Genomic DNA, 19,918 nt, shown 5'->3' with positions numbered 1-19,918 from the left:
AGCCCAAGGCCGGACTGATCGAATGTTCATTGAGATTTTTTGGTTTTTTGGTCTCGCATTTTTTCAGACGGGGTGCCGGCTTGCTGCGGGCCGGTTCTAATAATAAATCAAGATCATCCGATCATCGGATGTGGCCCGCGGGCCTTGACTCTGACATATGTGCTCTAGAGGTTTTCCAGGTGTTTCCCAGTAGGAAGATACTGTCTGAAATAAGAAATGCCTTGGGAACTGGAATGAAATGGAGTGGGACTGGACTGCTTCCCAGTCCCCAGTGGTCTGGGGTTCCCTCTTGGAGCTGTTGCCCCTGTGACCCAAGCTCCTAAAGCAAAGGAGGCAAGTGGAAGGTTTCTGCTTTTCTTATTCCTGATGCTTGCTGCAAATCAATTGCCCTTTGGGATATGAATAAAAACTCAACTGAAATGAAGGATGGATTTTTTTTATAGGCTTCTTAGGGACAAACCTAATCAACTTGTGCCTCAGGTTTTCAACAAAAAATATATATTCACAAAGACCAGCTACTACATCCCAAACCACAGCTTTCAGTGAACGAAAGGTTTTGTTCACTGAAACATACAAAAGCAACTTAACCAAAGAAGAGATTGATAGTGCAGCCATCTTTAATGAACCATCCTAAAATAAAAAAATGTAATTTAATTGTTTTTTTTTAAATGAATGTCTTTTAAAGATATGTTTATATAGTTAGTTGTGTTTCTATTACAAATGTGTGCCAAAACAAAACTTCACAATTTTGTAAACGTGTTGTTTTCATTAAATGAGAAACACAGTTAAAATCACACGGGAATAAGTTTGTTCATGAGATAAATCATGCCACATCATCATTCCCCAACTACTTCCTGTTGTTTTCTTTGTAGTTTGTGCCAGTGGCAACATCCGGTTGTTGATCAATTGACTTGTGTGATGCAAAAAAAAAAAAATGCTTCTATTACAGTTTTATGAATAAATCAATTTCGATAAGGCTGAAGAACACACCCAGCTCATCCTACTGCTAATTTCTTTTAATCAAAAAAGACTGAAGAATGACCTGGGAGGTTTTCCAAAGATGTACATTGGTACTTTCAAAAGAAGCTGCAGCTTGAAATGGCTCTTCTGATACACTAAACAGCAGCACCTTGATTTAGTGTGTTACCAGGGCAGCTGTCAGCCGAGATACAATGATACTAGAACGAACCTGAGGGGAAAATTTCCTCATTCTCTGTCACTTCACACGGGGCTCCGCTCTTCCACACCATCTGTCAACGCACCTGACATCACGTTGAACTGCTGCGTGCACATGTACACCAGCACATGCTTGAGATGACTGAAGGCAAGGAAGTGGCTGATTGAAATGTTACATTTAAGACTAGTATGTTGCCGTTTTCTCAGTTTTGGCGAAATAGACAAAAGAAAAAAAAAAAATCAAAGTGGGAGAGCTGGAAGACAGACAGTGCTCCAGTGTGGCAACAATGGTTTTAAAGCATGGGGAGGAGAAATAATTTTCACCGCAGTGGGGCTTTGCAGTTAATCAATATGTTACAAAAGAAAAATAGAAAGTCCACTGATTGCATGGCAGGTGGGAGGGAGAGCTATGAATATCAAAACTGTGTGCATGTCCTGGTTCGGCTCTCCCATGTCCCCTGCCAGCTGTGAGTGCATGCAGAAGCCTGAGAAAATGAGTAACAATTAGAAATTGACAACATTGTGATGTCCTTGGGAATAAGCATTTCAAAGCTCACACTGAGCTTTGTGCAGTTTCTCTGAGCCCCCAGCACTTCTGTTTCAGAATCTTATTCCTGTGTTTCTTCCAAACACACACCCACACCCTTTTGCACATTTGTTCAATTACACCAGGCGTTATCGAATGTGAAGCAGGTTCAGTTACAAGCAGAATGTAGATGTGTGCATGCTGTATTGAGAGAGGAAGCTTACCTTGAACAAGCCGTGCTTGTGGCTGTGTTGGCCTAGCCACACTCCACTGCCTAAGGTAAGCTCCATCTGAGGAGGGTCTATCACCCGCTCATAAATCCTGCCAACAACAAACCAGAGAAGAAGGTTATGTTGACGACATAGGCTCAATCAAAGTTTTTTCTTTGCTTGATCTTGTTCTGACAGGAACACTGAGTCAATGCAGCTGAGCACCAAGATAAATCCAACAGAATATGCCTATGTCTGCTCCTTCTACTCTCGTCTTCCTTACAGAGAATGTTGAGCAGAAGCTGCTCTCTCCAAGCATGACAGCCAGTCTGAACCCTCAGCTCCAACACACTATTATTATTATTAGTTTTATTATTTTTATTATCGGCACCTGAGATCTATGGTGGATTAACCACCCAACTCCTGACACAAACATAAACAGGCTTTATTACACTAAACATTCATACACGCCTTATATTGGAAGATTATTTTTTGCTTTTGTTTTCTTTTCAACCATAATGACCATATACACAGTTTCTAATATGTTTGTAACAAAGGTGTGTGTGATTTTACAGAAATAGTAATATCAACTTTTTTAAGTATTCAGGAAATACTCTGTGCCAAAATAAATTATTAATTGATGAAAGGACATAAAGTGAGACTTTTGAGAGAAAAGCTTTATGCCAAGTACTCTTGCTTGCATTTAAAAAAATAATAAACATTTCAATGCATTTGACCATATTTAATCACAACTTGAGTAAAACTACGTAAGTAGTCAAAAGATTATGAGTGCTGATGACACTTGAATTAATAATTTCTCCTTAAATATTAAGAAATTAGCTAGAAAGTTCAGGCTTGAATCTCCCATCCTCTGGCCAACCAACTGTAAGATAGAGTTTTTTATAAAGACCCATGATTATCTTTTGCAACGCTTTTCCTATTATTCTGCAAACCACTTTGTCTCATTATTGTATCCATTGCCATTGAATTATTCTCACTTTGTCTCTTCACATTCTGCTGTGCATCTGTGTGCAGCAGATTGATTGTTAAGAGCACAAAAACAGAGCACAAAGAGGTCCAGATGGACAGAAGTTACCAGCTCTGCTGGAGACTAGCGGGAATGTTTGGTCGATCAATCCAATTGAGTCCAGCTCATTTTGCCATTTCAGACATTTGAAGATTTGCCAACTTTTACAAGTGCAAATATGAGCCTTTTACCACAGGACATTTCACACTGACAGCACATCCATTTGTATCCGCCTCTGATGTGTTTTGGACCTGCTTTAACAACCAATGATTTAAAGAAACCTTCTGTAAACTACTCACAATCAAACTGTGAGCAATTGTGGTTTTGTTATTTGGAAAAATCATTTGCTGTGAGAGAAAAAAGGATTGGGAGTCATAATCTTTCATATTTCAAAGAGTCCAAGAAGGAATCAGAATGACAATTGTGGAAAAAATGTGCAACATAAATAGCACACAGGAAGGAAATGGAGGAAAATGATCTCATCACATATTACACAACATGGTGAAAAAATTTTTTTTAAAGTTATATGTTGCATCTTTCATGATTAAGACGTCTTAAAGTGTGTTAAGTTTGAAGACTGATTCCTGATCAGGTACAGGATTACATTCCTTTTTAGAGTGGATGATAAAGTACTAGGCGTTACTACCAAAAATAATGAAACTTTGCCTCTTTCCATATCAGTTCTTGTCCATCTTATGGCCTTTTATATTTCCCACATACACTGCTTGTACAGCTACATAATACTTTAGAACATTTAAATCTGAAACAACATTTTTCTCTTATTCAATTAGGTGTTGGTTTGCTCAGTTTCAGAAAAAAGTTGACATCTAAATAGCCTGTGGTGTGTGTGCATGGCATTAAGAGGAAATGACACTGCATGAAATCCAGCACTGCTGTGTGTAATTTTATCTCTGTTATTAGCTGCATTCAGTATTGTCCTTTTGCCATGAAAGCTGTGTCACAGCAAATTTAGAGACTTCCTGCTGCGGCTGATATACTTTGTAAGCATTAAATGTAAAAAAGATACAATGTAATAAAAGGGGAAGCGCTGTGTTTCTAAATGAGATTAGTACTGAAAATGTTCCTCTGAAGAGTATAAAATAAGCAGATAAGTGATTCTTTTGAAATAAAAAAGAATAAGTCTGTAAAACATAGCAGATTTAGTTTCTCGTTGCATATTAGGAAAAAAACTAGTGCCGGGAAAAATATTCACCCAGTATGACTTTCCTTTGGTGGAGCTGTCAAACATGTTTTAGATCACAAATTCACAAAAATCAGACAAAGTTAACTTGAGCAAATACAAACTGTGACCAGTTTTGATGGAAAACAGCTTTTTAAGACAGCTGGAACAACAATACCCGGTTTCACATTTTTTTTGACAAAAAGTTGAATTTTCGGGAAGGTGTATGTCCCATTTTCTCTGCTGCAAAACTAACTGAATCAAAAAGGAGAGGAAGATTTATGATGATTTATGTAACTGTTATATGTAATAATTATAACCACAAATTCTGCAACTTACAAAACAGATTGAAACCATTTATTTTTAATTTAAGATCAAGTTCATTTCTGTCATACAGGAAAGCAGTAAGTCCACCTCTAAATCTCTAAAAAGTATAAAAAAAAAAAAAGGAAAAATGGTTTGAAACTTGGACTTAACATATTTAAGTCTGGACTTAAATATGTTTTAAATACTGTGTCAGGATTTAATCCATGCTCAAAAACTCTTCATGGTGAAATAAGTGTATCTGATTTCCTTTAAAGTAACGTAAACGACACCTTTGATGCAAAATATTGTAAACAACTGACGACAATTGTTGCTGCCAAGGGTGTATTCATAGTATTGGTTGGGAGGACACTCGTTTTTTTCACATAGAATTAGTATTAGTTAGTTTATACTTGATAATTAAACTAGTCTGATGGTTAGAGACATTTAACCTTAATAGTAAAGCAAAAAGAAATGGAGGAAATCTGTAAATACTTTTTCAGAGCATTTCAAGAATATTTATGCACATTTAAAATAACCACATGCTTTTTTATTTAGTAATACAATTCTGTATCTTGAAAAGAGTTGTCAATTAATCCATGTTTTACTGTCAAAGAATGTAAGGAGGACATTTTTAGCTTTCATTAAAATCAACACAGTAGGAAGGAAATTACTAATCAATTGGAGCTTGTTGAACATGGAGTGGTTTGCAGTCGCACAGTGAAGCCGCTTTAACCACCCTCATAACTTCATCCATAACCAGTAAAATGGGTCAGTACTGCTCCACTTTCACACTGGTCTTATATGCCTTTTTTTAATGACTGTGTGTGAGAGGCAGAGAGACCCACATATCGATAAGAGAAGGCAGGTGCAGAACTACTCACCATCATTTATGTGACTGCAGAGGCTGGAACAAGGAGCAAAATCCCCAGCTGTGGAAAGCAGTGCCTTATGTCCAGGCTGAACTGTGGAAGCACCGTATGGTGGACTGTATAAATCCACTTAGTGCACTGTATTTATTTTGTTGACAGTCCATTTCAGAACAAGCTGTCAGACCGCCTCGTTTTGGACTGATTTACAGGCCGAGTAAAAAAGAAAAAAAAAATACATTTAATCTTAGACTGGGAGTATTTCAGCCAGTAAACTAACTTCCACAAGCTTTCTATATGCCACAGGTGACAGCAAGTAAAAGAATATAAATAAACAGAAAGTCACAAACAACAAATATAAATATAAAGAGTGCCACAATCTCCAAAAGCTTGGCTCAGTTTATTTAGGTATGTGGTTATCTTCATAACTTTCTTTTAAAAGAATAATCATAAGTCTTCATTATGTGCTATGCAAACATTTGTCTGCTACATTAAACAGGCCACTTTCAATTTTCACTCAGTTGAGTAGTGGATATTTTCTGTCATATTTCTGTCTTTCCTCTGACAGAGAAAGATGAAGTTTTAAATTCAGATCATTTCTTTACTCCTGCACAGTTTAAATCTCTCAGTGTTTTAACTTTATCCATGTAATCAAAAGGTCCACTCTGAAACATGTAAGAAACTAGAGTTATTACTGTGAGATGCAAAACCCTCCAAAGGTGCTTCAGTCTAAGCCGTTTCTGAGGGTACCGAGGAAATACTATAAACTTAAAACTTTAAAAAATGACCTAGAATAATTCTGAGCGAGTGAATGAAACAGAAGACGTATTTCTTTCTGAGATTTTCTTTCCAAGAAACTAAGATAATTTATGTATGAGCAGGTTAATAATGCCAATATATTGTAAGCATTATATACCCTAATCCCCATCACACAACTTTTCCTTTGTGGGAGAAAATTATGCTCACTAATTCTAATGCGGCCATTATAACAGCCCTGACTAGTTAACATCCATTTACAGAAACAGAATATCAATTTCAGCTAATTTACTGATAAATGTGCTCTTCAGTGTCCAAAATGTATATTTTCTAGCTCCATAAAATTTGCAATAAGACCATGTACGTCTCAACTTAGAGCTTACTTTTTTCTAACTCAGAGTTAGAAAATGCAAACCTGAAATTCCTATTTGAACCAACTGTTATGGTGCAATATTTAATTGGGATTCTTGCAATTTATTTCAAAATTAATGACCTCATTTGTGTTTGAACTCTATTTTAGATAAATAGAATCAAGAATGATTCTATTTATTAATCTATTTAATATTTAGAATATTTATTATTCTATTAATTATCATATTTTTACTAAGCTTGACACTCTGTTATGTTGCATGGGGAGTGTCAAGCATTTCTTAAAGATGTACGATCTTTATTCAAAATATATTATAAGTAAATAAAGTATTCAAATTGCTTTTGTTTTTTGGACTCCAATTTTTATAAATTCTTCAGCTTATAAAAAGTTATTTTATTTCAGAACTGACATAAAGGGTTAAAAAAAGTTGTGTTTAGGTAATATTTGGCTGCTTTTTGGCTGTTTCCTATTTTTGTTTCTTTTAATGCTAAAAATGACACCATGCATTTCAGCCAAACGTCTCCACTTTGCTCATGTTACACAATTCTTGTTGTTATAACTTCTGCAATTATCTCCTGTGAATCCTTTTATGACATTAACTTAACAATATAACTGAAAAATGTATAGTCTGAGATATATACATTTACCTTTGCAGTGTGAACTAAACTCAATGTGACCTTAGTGGCAGAAGGAGATTTGGAGGTTTGGCAGTTGCCTTGAATGATTTCCACTTATGAACAATCTGTTTCACAGGAGAATGGTGGAATCCAAATTGGTTGGAAATGGTCTCATGGCTCTTTTCAGATTGATAGGCTCCAACAAATCCTCCTTTAAGGTCGTTGCTGATGTATCTGGCTGAAGCATTTAACAGAGTTGAATGCTCCAACAAAACTTTGGTCTTACAAAAGATACTCTGAGTCAGTGATGGTAGTAACTGGCTGCTCCTTTTAACCTTTTATTTCCAATTGTATTACAGAAGCACTTATTTTTCCTCAGAATTTCAGATTATGAAACCTCATGGCTGTTCGACTTTATGCTAAAACAACTATGAGATCTGTTGTGCATTAGATTCTTTGTTAATATTTCAGGTTTAACATGTAAATCTTAAATTCTAATTAGAACTTCCACCTTTGATAAAATACTACCATCAACTTAAATTTTACTGTGACGGTAGTTATTCTTGATGTAGTTAGTATTTATTGGCAAAACTCTAAAAGTCTAATAGTAAATCACATTGAATTTTTTCATGCAATAATATTTGTCATAAATGTCTACATTAATTTGCAACACATGAATTGTTAAAGCTTTTGGTTAGGCAGAGAGGAAGTAAACGAGTGATTTCATCACTGGTGATTTAACTCAAACATCTTGCTTGTCCTTATAGTTTTATAATAATACATAATTATTGACATGCTTGATGTAGAAAAAACATTTAAGGTTATAGGTTCTGTATGTTGAAAATCACTGATAAAACTTAGATAAGATAGATGTCCAAACAAATCGGAAAAGAACAAATTAACTTTCCAAGTCACGTAAGATTGTGACTTTTGTGGCTGAATAAAGTTGGGCTATAGAGCATTTTAACCTTAGACAGAGGAACCTGTATATATATTTAGCCAGCTGTCAATGAATCTCTGCAGTAATTACTTCTAAGAAGGAAATCTGTCAGTCTCTCTCTCATGCTGCTGAAGTTCTGTGAATGAGGCAAACAGAACTAAATCAGCTCAAAGTAGAAATCCACCACACCCAGCGGCAGGAAGACATTAAAATCATTCTCAAACATGACAGGCAGAGAAATTCATAATACAAATAAGATTATTTTTCTAATTCAAAGTGCATTGTATATTTGACAGACCAAGACATGCCAGAATGTAAGGCAAAATAAAAGAAATACAGACACAAGTAGCTAAAGAAGAAGTGGAGCATTCTCTCTGGGAGAAGAAGGCAAAGAAACCATGACAATGAAAGTGGAACATACTCTTTTAAGATGGCAGATGTATCATGTTTAATGGATAAAACGACCCAAATTTCTGCTACTGAAAGGTTGCTTCCGAGTATAGAACTGGTGTTACCTGCAGTATGTAGATGAAAATAGAGTTTAATCTGGATTTGTCATCAAATTCCCAGTAGAACTGAATGCCTGCTTCCTCACTGTGGCAGAAACGTGTAATTGCCTCACCTCGGCAATGACCTTATCGTTTGATAGAACTTTCTATCCATTTCTGATAAGGCACAACGAGTCTGGCTAAAGACATATTCTCATATAAAAAGGATGGAGTGTGGTAAGAGAGGGATGTATCATTGTGTCCCCTGGGTCTCCTTGGCACACACAGCTCTCTTTGCTTGCCACATGCGGCTTGAACTAGACTGCCTGATGCAGGTGGGCTGGCCCTTGCTGAGCTTGACAGAGGAAGGGAACAGTAATGACACACTTTATCACACTTGACACTAAACAGTGAACCTTTGACAGAAGAAAGCCATCAGGTGGCCCAGGAACTTTAGCTTGGTTTATGAAAACAAAGTCTGACTCGGTGATAAAGGACGATGCTTGTTGAAGGAGAAAAGTAGCATTTTCTTTCTTTGCGTAAATAATAACATCTCTGAATAACATGCCTCAACTCACAACAAATGCAAAGAAACAAAGAAATCAACATTATGAACCAGTAACAACAGTGCTGACTCAGTCCACCAATACACTGTTTTCTATTACATCTAATTAGTTTCAATTTACACAATTCATTCATATAATCAGCAGAAAAGTGGAAAGAGCAAAAACTTCAGTCTAGATTAAATCTAGAATATTTACATCTTAATTTAACCGGTTAATTTATACCTTAATCAAACATCTAGGATCTAACTTTGAAAACAAAATTCAACAAATTATAATAATATTTAACAAAATATTTTAAATGCAGCAAAACAATCTCCATATCCTTAAAGATATTTTAAAATGGTTGATTAAAGATAAATCTGGAAAATTTCAGAACCTCAAGGCAATTATGACAACGTGTAAAACTCGTCAAAGAACATTTACGGTTTCATGTTTCATAACAAAATGGTGCATTTCCGTTTTTGGTTTCTGCACTGCCACCATCAGTTTAACCTTTGATTTGGACGACTTTAATCAGCTTATCAGCAGGAGAGAGGAGTTTCTGTGTTTAGCGCATAAAACTGCTTATGTTTTGTTTCTGAGCTGAAATGTGACTGTTGACATTCTACTGTTAACACCTTACACCTTTTTCTCCTCCTTTTCACAAAGTATAACATCAAGACTTCATTGCGACAGTGGAACAAATAAATACCACATTATAAATGCATCCAGAAAAAAATGCTTCGTTCACACTTCTGTCAACGAGCACAGCTGGAGTGATGGCACTAAATTAATTGAACTACTGCCAAACTGCTGAGGCCATGATCGAGTTATTGTGTTGGTATTCACCAGCCTGGCTGTTCCAACTTTAATTTTTTACATGAATAATCATGACCGCTACAGATGGGCTACATTTCATGTACTGGCCATCTGAGTGTAGGTTGTTTTTTAATGTTGCTCAGAGGTGAGCAGAGCAGCCAAAAATTGTAGACAATTAAGAGTAGCACTACTTCTTGTCAAGTAAAAGTAAAAAGTAGCCATCCCAGAAATTACTCAAGAGTAAAAAAGTATTTGGTAAAATGTCTACTCAAATACTGAGAAACTGATCATTTAATATTTTAAAATTAGATCATAAGAGTCAAAATATAAGGTTAAGTGATAATTTTATTGTTTTAAGGATGAAAATGGTAATAATTCATGTAAGTAACAAAAAATTTCTTTCAGTAAACAAAAATCTTATGAAACTAACAAAAGCTGCACATGTGTGTGTCTGTGTCTGGTGAATTTTTGGTCACAACAGGTTGGTTTTTCTTTTAGAGGGTCCAGAAATTTTACTCAAATAAGAGTAGCATCACTTCACAAAAAATACTCAAGTAACAAGTACAGCGTAGCAAAAATACTCCTAAAAGTGCATTTAAATAAAAGTTACTGAAATAAATGTAACTGAGTAAATGTAGCTAGCTACTACCAGACTCTGGTTCTGGTGCAGCCTCAGTGTGTGAAGGTGGCACAAGGCAGTGTATACCAATGAGGGCTAAGTGAATGGAGGACTGAGGATCAAAGGTTATAACTGCTGTATCAGTGGAGTGATGCACCCCGTCAAAATAAAGAGAGAAAAATGTCTAGATATCTTCCACTACTTCATTGACATTTAAAACTGCCCTTCATCAGGCTGCCGGAGTAACTCCAACAGATCTGCAGGAGCTGCTGCAGTGAAACTGCAAATACCGATTTATCTAAATGCTGGTTATTTTTTCCGGAGTTGGTCCACTGATCTGATCCCCAAAGGCTACACATGTTCTGTTTGGTTTCACCACATGGTCTCTTACTCTGTTGCAGTGGAACCATCCAGTACTTTCCCACTAGAACTGTATCTCAAGCCCAAACCCTTCTAATGCCAACAATGTCAAGGTTACGGAAGGCATAGTGCGGCATTGCTAACCTGATTTCAACTCATTATTATTCTTTGAGCCTAACCCTTCTCTTGGCAGGGGCATTGCCAGGTAATGAAGTAATGAATGGCTGCTGCTCTGCTGAGCGGTGCTGGCTCTGCCCTTCACAGGAAATTAAAATGTTACACCTGAATTTCTCATTCGGGGTATGGTTTCGAATTGTTCATGCATGGTTTGACCACGACCTGTGTCACTACATTTTATCACATTTATATTAAAACATCATTTCATTTTACTGAACAGCAAAACATATAGGAAGGCCAGCTGACATTTTATCTGATGAAGTTCAGTGTCTTTACAAATCTGTCATTAATCTAATGTACCATTCTATTATAACAGCCTTTTTCTTATCATAATGATAGTGCTGGCCAGGCTCATGAGCTGCTTAGCAGGTAGGGGGAAAAGAAATGTACCTTCCAGCTGACTGGTTTTTTTAATGAGCAAAGTAAGAATGTCATTTTCTGGCTGCTGAATACAAAAGCACCACAAGTGGATTCTTCAAGGTGGAGAAATTGTACAACATATACCTTTTTTCATTAGTGAAAAGTAAAAAAAAAAAATAAATAAATAAACACTTCATTGCTTACAATGAACTTCACACTAGAACATGAAACAGCATCACTATCATTTCTCAAGTATGTTGCACATTTACATGCAATCCCATCTTTAAAATAGCTTCAATTTTTCATCACAATTTTCAAGAAATAGTGAAAAAATTAATCACAAAAAAGAAAAATAGTTGATAAAAAAATCCATCTAAAGAGGTTCCATTTCACTTCTAAATACATACACTGATTCAGGGATGTCCAAAATGTGGTTTGGGGGCCATTTGTGGTCCATGGCGTGATTTTGTGTGGCCCCAAACTGTGGTTCAGGAATTATAAAATATTAATCTTTTAATCAGGGTATAATTACAGAAAAAATTGGAAAAATGTTAATTACAACAAAAAGTATTATTTTAATAACCAAGCTTCAATACGTAGAACTATGTTTCAGCTTTTATTTAATTTATTAAACTTTGCTGAACATTACAAGTGTTTTGAAATAAAGTGACTCAAATAATTTTCTTATAAACATATTAGATTTGTTTAAACAAGCACAGAAGTATTAGAAAACTAAATAAAATACAAAAAATATGCAAAATCATTTTAAGATTTTTCAATCTCCAATGAATAACATCCCCTTTCTACAAAAATCAACTTTGATTGTTTGATTTTATTTTAATAACTTCTTTTTGCTTTTTTTGGGCTGCCAATCTTTGTAGTACAACTACAATCAGATATTCTCAAAATTACAATTTTTCTTTGTAATATTCCAGATAACATCTTAGTCAAAGTGCTTCCAATATATAAAATGTTAAGCATACAAAACTTTAACAAAACTTGCCCCACTGCTCGCTGATTAATCTGATCAGCTCAGATAATTTCTGTGAATATCTCCACATCTAAAACCTTATGGAGATGTCCAATAGCATCTCTCTAATTTGCTTTATGTATCCCTTAATGTTTTTGAGTCATTGCATTAAATTTAGCTTAAACATCCCAACTGGAAAAAAAAAAAAAAATTGTACTTGAGCATTTGTTTCATTTAAATTGATAAAATATTCCTAATTGACTTTAATAAGAGGTTTGTCTCCTTTTTATGTCAGTTTAGGATTTTTAGGTCTTAAAGTTCACATATGAGGAAATCAAAGAATATTTTGCTTATTTTTTAAATGCAAACTTTTAGAAGTATCACAAGGGTAGACATTCCTTTGAACTCATGCATGATTTACATCATGCACAATTTATTGCAACAGATATCAAAACCGGTCATCAAGCTTTAAAAGCATTTAGCACAACTACAGTGAGGAGGAGAAAAAAAAAAATCAAGGTCAAAACAGGGATGGTTAAAAATTTGAAAGCAGGTCTTTACATAATAAAGCACACACAGATGCAATGTGATCTGTGGAAATGTGTTCAGGGTAGCAACGTGCAAGAGGGAGTTGAAGGTTTAAGAGGAAAAAGAAAAACACTGGCTGTTGGCAGTTCATTGCTAATGAAACCCATAACAACCCCTCTTTGAGTCACAAATGTGGCCTATTTGGCTATAACTACGTCTTAAACATTAATGTCCCCGGATGATTTATGGGCCAAATGAGGTGAATAATGTGGATCTGTATGCATTGTTAGCAAAGCTCCTGGTGAATTCAGGCCACGTAAAGTCTTCTGCAATAACACGTTGTTATGCGGAACCTGAATCTGCTACTCTAATATGGATGAACCCGGTATCCACTGGCCTCTATCCATAATTATAGAACAAAAATATTACACCTATAACTACACTTTCCAGAAGGAGAAGAAGAGGACACAAAACATATAGTATGAAATATCACCTCCTTATTGTTCTGACTGAAAATACCTCTAATGAACTCTGTGATTAATTGTGATGGCCCCTAGTTAGGCATAAAATTACTGGATGCCGCAGAGGTTGCCCGGATACAAACATTGGTTTACTAAACTGCATGGCCATCTGTGCCAAACCAAACTGTGAGATTTTAACCAGGTAATTGGTTATAATTATCCCACAAAAAATTACCTCAAAACAGAGCTTACTGTTGTCTACTCATCAAATGAGCCCTCACACCATTAGACAGAGAGAGAAACATCACATTAAGAATGTTTACTCAAAGGTTTGGCAGAGGTTGCATTGGCAGGAAAGATGAAAGCTGATTACATAATTCTCTGACTGCAGTTATTGTAACTGTGTAATACAGTGGATGGACAGCACAAAACTAATGCAACCTTTATAGCGTTTAAGATGCAAAAACAAAAGGCTAAAAATAGTCATTAAGCTGCAGCCTGACAGGAAAACTCCAACCTAATTGATCAAATCAATCGAAGACTTCTCACTCTGAAAGCACTCAGGTCCTGGTGGGAGGGGATGTGTGTCACTCAAACAAAAAGTGTTATTACAGTTTCAAGCAGTCCCCTTCTTCTTATTGTTCCTGCAGCTGAGAAAGCCATCAGAAACTCCACATGATGTATGTAAAGTCTAAAGTTTACCACCAGTCCCTTCAGCAAGAAAAACTTATACGTGACTTTAAAATGACATCCCTCCTACTGAGGAACCAAAGACTATAACAAGGGTGAACAAGAATCTTCCTTGAGGACTAGTGTCCTATATGTTTTGGATGTTTCCAAGCTCCAATACAAATTATTTAAAACATGGATGACAAGGGGTAAGAACAAAAAAAGTTTCAGCTTGATCTGTGGCAGCAGATCTGAATAAATATACAGTCCACAGACCCCCAGGGGCTAAGATTGAACCTCTCTGCTCTAGATAGGCTTCCTTAGAGCTAACAAGTAAAGGGTAGCTAATTTTAACTTTCTGTGGAGGTTATGTGCACTAGACTGTTGGTAGAGATTTGTCCATCACTTCAAAACTTGTACAATATTACTTATCCAAGTCATCATGACAAGATATCCCAGAAATGCATTTGTTCCAAACAGTTTAAAGTGAAGTAAAGAAACAGAAACTCAGTCCTTAGACAGGCTTGATATGCAAATGTCCTAACATAATCTTTTGACTCTGACTAAATGTTGTGTAATAATTTCTAAATCTAAAAAGTATTTTCCTACAAACTAAATTCTGTTACAGGTTTCAGGGTCATGAAACAAAGGTTGCCAGTCGGTCAAAATTTTTCTTGTTTTTCTAAGCAAACCAGGCAAACAACTTCACAAGAACATATTCGTATGCAAGGGTTATTTCATCATCAGCTACCCTGAACTTTTGACTGTTTATTGAAGCAAGAATATCTGGGGAACCAATTCATTTAGAGAGAAAAACAAACTCAGGACAGAACCTCTCTTCATATCCCTGTATGTAATCTAGTCGCAGTAGAAACTAAGTTCTAGCCATTTAAGATCTTCATCAGTTAATATTTATGTTTGGGAAAAAATAAATGAAAGCATATTTCCTTTCCCTTCCGTTTAATAAGATAAAAACCTTGAGTAGTCAGAAAAATATTTCAAATTAAAAATGATTTGTGATTGTAATGTGACATAATGTAAAATAATTGAAAGGGAATGGATATTTCCTCCAGGCGCCGTATAAAACCAATAAATTTAACTTTTGCTTTAGTTTATGATTTCTGACAAACTTTTTTTTCACAATTGTATTCCTAATGTTTCTAAAAGGCACCATAGTAAAATAAAGAGTCCGTTTTTGTCCCAGTTTGTTTTTCAGTGTCCTCTTCAGCTGCACTAGCAGGGCAAAACAGCAACCCAATCTGTTAAATCTAAGGAGGGAAATCTAAAACATAACGTGCATATTGAACACAATTGAAATTAGTACTTAGTTTAATGTAATGTCCTCTTTATCACCCACTAGAAAATTATATTTTTAATAAGATTTACGGTTGTGTATCTACAAAAGTTTCACCTGTTTAGCCTTTTCTGCATTTCCATGATATTAAAATAATGAATAAGCAGCTCTGATGAGTTGCTTTTTGTTATTGGTTGCTTTTGTTTGAGCATATTTTTGTTCTGCACCCCTAAAGGAGAAGCCTTTAAGGAGAAACAACTTACTTTTAACTCAGTGCTCCTTGAAGGTTGACTTTCATATCACATCTAAAGATCACACATGCAGAGGCCTGGCAGCACTGGGTACCAAATAGGAAGAGACACCAGAGAGAAGTACAAAAAACAGCAGCAGGAGCTAAACATTTAAGACTGCAGCAAAGGCTTCTGGGAAACGCCAACCACTCTGCTAATAAAATGACCTTCAAGTAATGGACAGCAACATGGTGAACAGATGGAGCAATTAACTCCAACTAACTATTCCCTTCCAAAACAAAAAGGATAATCTGTGTGTGTGAACAGCTTCCAGGTTTCCAGGAGGAGAAATGTAGAGATTTCAATGACATATTACAGTTCTGTGGGCTTTTGACCTTGTCTTTGCAGCATTATAACCGCCAGCAATAACTGACACAATGTGTGTGTGGGAGGAAAATGACCTACAAGTATCCACCAGGAAAATACATTTAAAATGACAAGTATATGTGAGGGAAAAAGAAAAAAAATTATTCTGTACGATGGAGCATAGTACAGTCATTTTCACATTCTGCACATTGAGCATGAAATGTTTGTTCATTTGAGTATATGTCATTATTTCTGAATGTGTGGGTTGTTTACTGATATGAACCCAAAATGCTCTGGGAAGACAGAAACAGAGAAAGAGAAAGAGAAAGAGAAAGAGAAATTAGGTAATCATTTGGACAGGTAAACAGTTTTTTTTCTCTCTATAAAGAGCAGAGAGAACAGGATTTTTTAAAATCTGTGTATTGATTACATCTTCTGGGAATTTCTTTGCATGAAGTATAAAAAACGAAGCTTATGTATTTTGACTCCTATTTAAGGACTCTTTCAGAACAAAGCAAAACTTTTTGATGCAGCATGTTCGTCTCAACAGTGCAACTTTCTTAAAGAGTGACATTAATTTACCAGAAACTAAGGCCACATTGAATCACCTACGCATCATTTAGTCTAAAATCTCCTTATTGTTTTAGAACATTGTGTCCTTTGGCAATTGCACAGCAGCGTGTTGCTGTGTTTTTTAATACTTAGGGTATTCTGTAATATTAATTATGAGTGTTCTGCAAAATACCATGACAGGTGGTGTTAAGTTTTGTTGTCTTCCCAGTATTTAAAACTCATAAAAAACTGATCATTTTTCTCAATGTTGTATAATAGTTTTGTTAAATAATAAAAGTCACTAAAATTAAAGTTACTTTTAGTCTGATTCCCTTTTTAAAGCTAGAAAATTTCAAAATTATGTTCTCAACAAAGAAACTTTAAAAATATTGGTTAACAACTAATAAAGTTTATGAGACCAGTAAACAGCACAATCTTTAATTAAAAAAAATTATTTTTAGAACTAGTGACAAGGCCTTTTAAACCGTACAAACACAAGCACCAAAAGGTCGGGTTCAACTAAACTGAAAGTCTGAAAATCTTCCACATATAAAATCATAAGGTCTCTAGATTTTTGCACATTTACTCTTTAAATAATGTCTGAAATCTCATTCACTGAGGAACTATTCTGTGTTGAACCTGTTGTGGACATGAAGTCATCTTCATGAATGTTTGACTGTTGTCATGAAGTGTTATTCAGTAAATTATGACACTTTTGATGCAAGTTGTAATGGAACTTTGCATTAAAAGTGACATTATTTACTGAATGACACTTCATGACAACAGTCATAAATATTCATGGCGATGACTTCATTTTCATCACAGTTATGCTATGTTTATGTCAGCATCATGTCAGTCTTATGCACTTCAAATAAAGTGCTACCCAGTTCAGTTTTTTATATGGTAGAGCTGGTTAGAGCTTTCATCAGATTGAAATCTGAGATTGAAATCATCACTTCCTGTGGCATGTCCCATTGGCTTCATTTAAGAACCAAGTGAAAATCACAGGCATGAAACAACTGAATTAGTTCAGATGTAGAAAAAGTTAAAAGGGCCAATAACATGGAATTCAGTTTTGCCACACTTGTGATAAAATTACCATTTAGTAGAGCACTGTAATCTATTGGTCATTTACTACTGTGGCAAATAAAAAAGGAAAATAATCTTCATCAATACGCTGATGAGTTCTGAGGCAAGCCACATTAATCAGTGAAAAAGAGAAACATAATTACAGGCAGAGATTGAATGGTATCAGATGAGATGAGAATGAATCCAGAGGAGAAAAGAGGACCAGACAGTACACACGCAGGTACATAATTAGTCATGTCTGGGATGAAACACTGAGGTCAGGAGGTTCTAACTACGATGCCTCCCCTGAGCAATCTGGATCCATTACTGGAATATTTGATTTCAGGTCACTTCCAGGCAGCCACGATGTGACGCTTAGAGCAAACAATGGAAGAGCAAGCAATTTGTGATAGTAAAAGGTGATGTCTGGCTTTTGACTCGTGTTTCAGAAACAACTTAATTTGAAGATAGTTTATGATATCAAACTCAAACTTGACTTTATGGGATTTTAGACAGAGTGTCCTGGAAATTTCTTACAGTTTCCCTTGAGCTAGAAAGAGAGCTATAAGTGGAAAATCTTGCTATGTTGGAACAGAGCCATATGAGATAATAGCTTTTACTCAAAGACAGAGATGAGAAGTGTAGAAACAGTTAGAAATGCCTAAACAGCTTCTGGTTTGTATTAAGTTTAAATGAGATGATTAATGTTAGACTAAGAACCTGCTACATTTTCTATTTAAATCATCACACCACAATCTAATTAACTATCTAATGCAGAGGTTATGACAGCTTAAAGACTAATAGCATTTTAACAAAGCTCTATTACATTCACATGACCTGAGTCTATTATGTCACTTCCTTGATGTGATTAAACCACAAGCTGGAAAATTGTTGTGTGACCAAATTAAAGATAGTAGGAGTATTATGTGCAACAAGTACCAGATAACCACTTAACTAAACAATTGAAGTGAATTTACTGGCATTTGCTGCCTTTAAAAATGCAAAGACTCTGACACAGACTTATCTGAAAAAAGGAGGATTTAATTTCAAACAAGCCCATGATACTGATCTGTGCACCGATCTACAGAGAATCAAAGCTGACAGAAAAATTTTCTGTGAACACCATCTTTCTTTTATAACCCTCCAGATCACAGCAGGCAATACAAATCCCCAACACATCGCTCTGACTTTAGGCACAGGCCTCTCTGCAGACATGCACTTTCTATATTTACAACCTGTAGCTTCATATTGTATGGTTATCGTGTGTTGTTCTATTTCATCGAGCGAAAAAGGAAGAAAAAAATGGAAGAAATTAGCTAACTAAAACCAAGCTAACATTTTAACTTTTTTCTTTCTGCAAATGAAAGCAGAAATTTATAAAAGCTATGTTAACCCATGAACAAAACACATGAACAAAAGCGTAAGATGGCCAGAGATGAGGCAAAGTTTAACTGAAGGCTGCAGAACTAACAAACATGTTAAAGAGAAGAGGCTGCCTTACAATTTTCTTAATGACTTTACAAGAACATCTTATTGTCATTCTAAAGCATGTCCTATAAACGATACATAAATATCCTGAATTTTACCTCCATGTTTAGTGTAAAACACCTGAAGTCCAAACAGTTTTTCGTGCACAACTTGGAGGTGTCTGCACCTCTCCCCTGCTGGGCACTAAAAGAAATCCAAGAGGCACTAAACCATAAGTATGAGGAACATGAAGCTTGTACTGTATTTACTGGGGCTCAGGATGTGGATTGTTCATTGCAGCTGATCGGTGAGATTATTTTGATAGTGGCAGGATTAATAAACTGCTCAAGAAATGTGGATAATTTGTAGTTCTAGTCATTCATGAAGACAGCTCTGACAAAATGCAAAGATGATTCTTAACATTGTAATCATAACAAAACTCAGAGAAATTAAACAGCAAAACAGACCACAATTTGAGTGATTATCAGAAAGACATCTCAAAATGCATTAAATCCAGGGAAACTGATGTGTTTTTAAAAGAGATTTTAAAAGTTGAAGCAAAAATGTTTGTCTGCTATCTGAAGCTCAGAGGAAATTGTGCTTTTTAAGCTGTGGCTCCTAAACTTTTGGAGGTTTTGGGACAAACAAAAGCATCTGATCACATGATTTCAGTGCCCGGGAAGGAAGATAGGGTTCAAGTAACTCAGAGATATGAAGGTGCAATCCATGTAAGTATTTATGAGTGAACAAGAACATTTTAAAATGTTTTGACGACACACAGGGAGCCAGTGAAATGTGTTCAAACCTTCGAGTTCCTGCTAAGAGACGAGCTGCAGGGAGACCTTATTGACCCCAGCATAAAGTGCATTACAATAATCAAGTTGGGTTGTAATGAAGGCATGAACTATTTTCTCATCTGGCCAAGATGGGCTTAAATTTAGCTTTCTGCCTTAAGTGGAAGAAATTTGTCTT

The 19,918-nt window shown here is 35.6% G+C and overlaps 1 protein-coding gene across 6 annotated transcripts in view; it reads right to left on the bottom strand.

Annotated features, from left to right (window-relative positions):
* LOC122844826 (protein kinase C-binding protein NELL1-like) overlaps positions 1-19,918 on the bottom strand; it is a 225,922-nt gene that overhangs the window by 150,474 nt on the left and 55,530 nt on the right. For all 6 annotated transcript variants that reach the window (XM_044140629.1, XM_044140638.1, XM_044140607.1 and 3 more), the window contains one exon: positions 1,927-2,023. In XM_044140629.1, coding sequence (XP_043996564.1) covers positions 1,927-2,023 — 97 coding nt within the window. The remainder of the gene's footprint in view (positions 1-1,926; positions 2,024-19,918) is intronic.

The sequence above is a fragment of the Gambusia affinis genome, linkage group LG02, assembly GCF_019740435.1.
Source record: "Gambusia affinis linkage group LG02, SWU_Gaff_1.0, whole genome shotgun sequence".
NCBI classification, from domain to species: Eukaryota; Metazoa; Chordata; class Actinopteri; order Cyprinodontiformes; family Poeciliidae; genus Gambusia; species Gambusia affinis.
The sequence above is the reverse complement of the archived record's forward strand: the minus strand, read 5'-3'. Positions and strand labels throughout refer to the sequence as shown.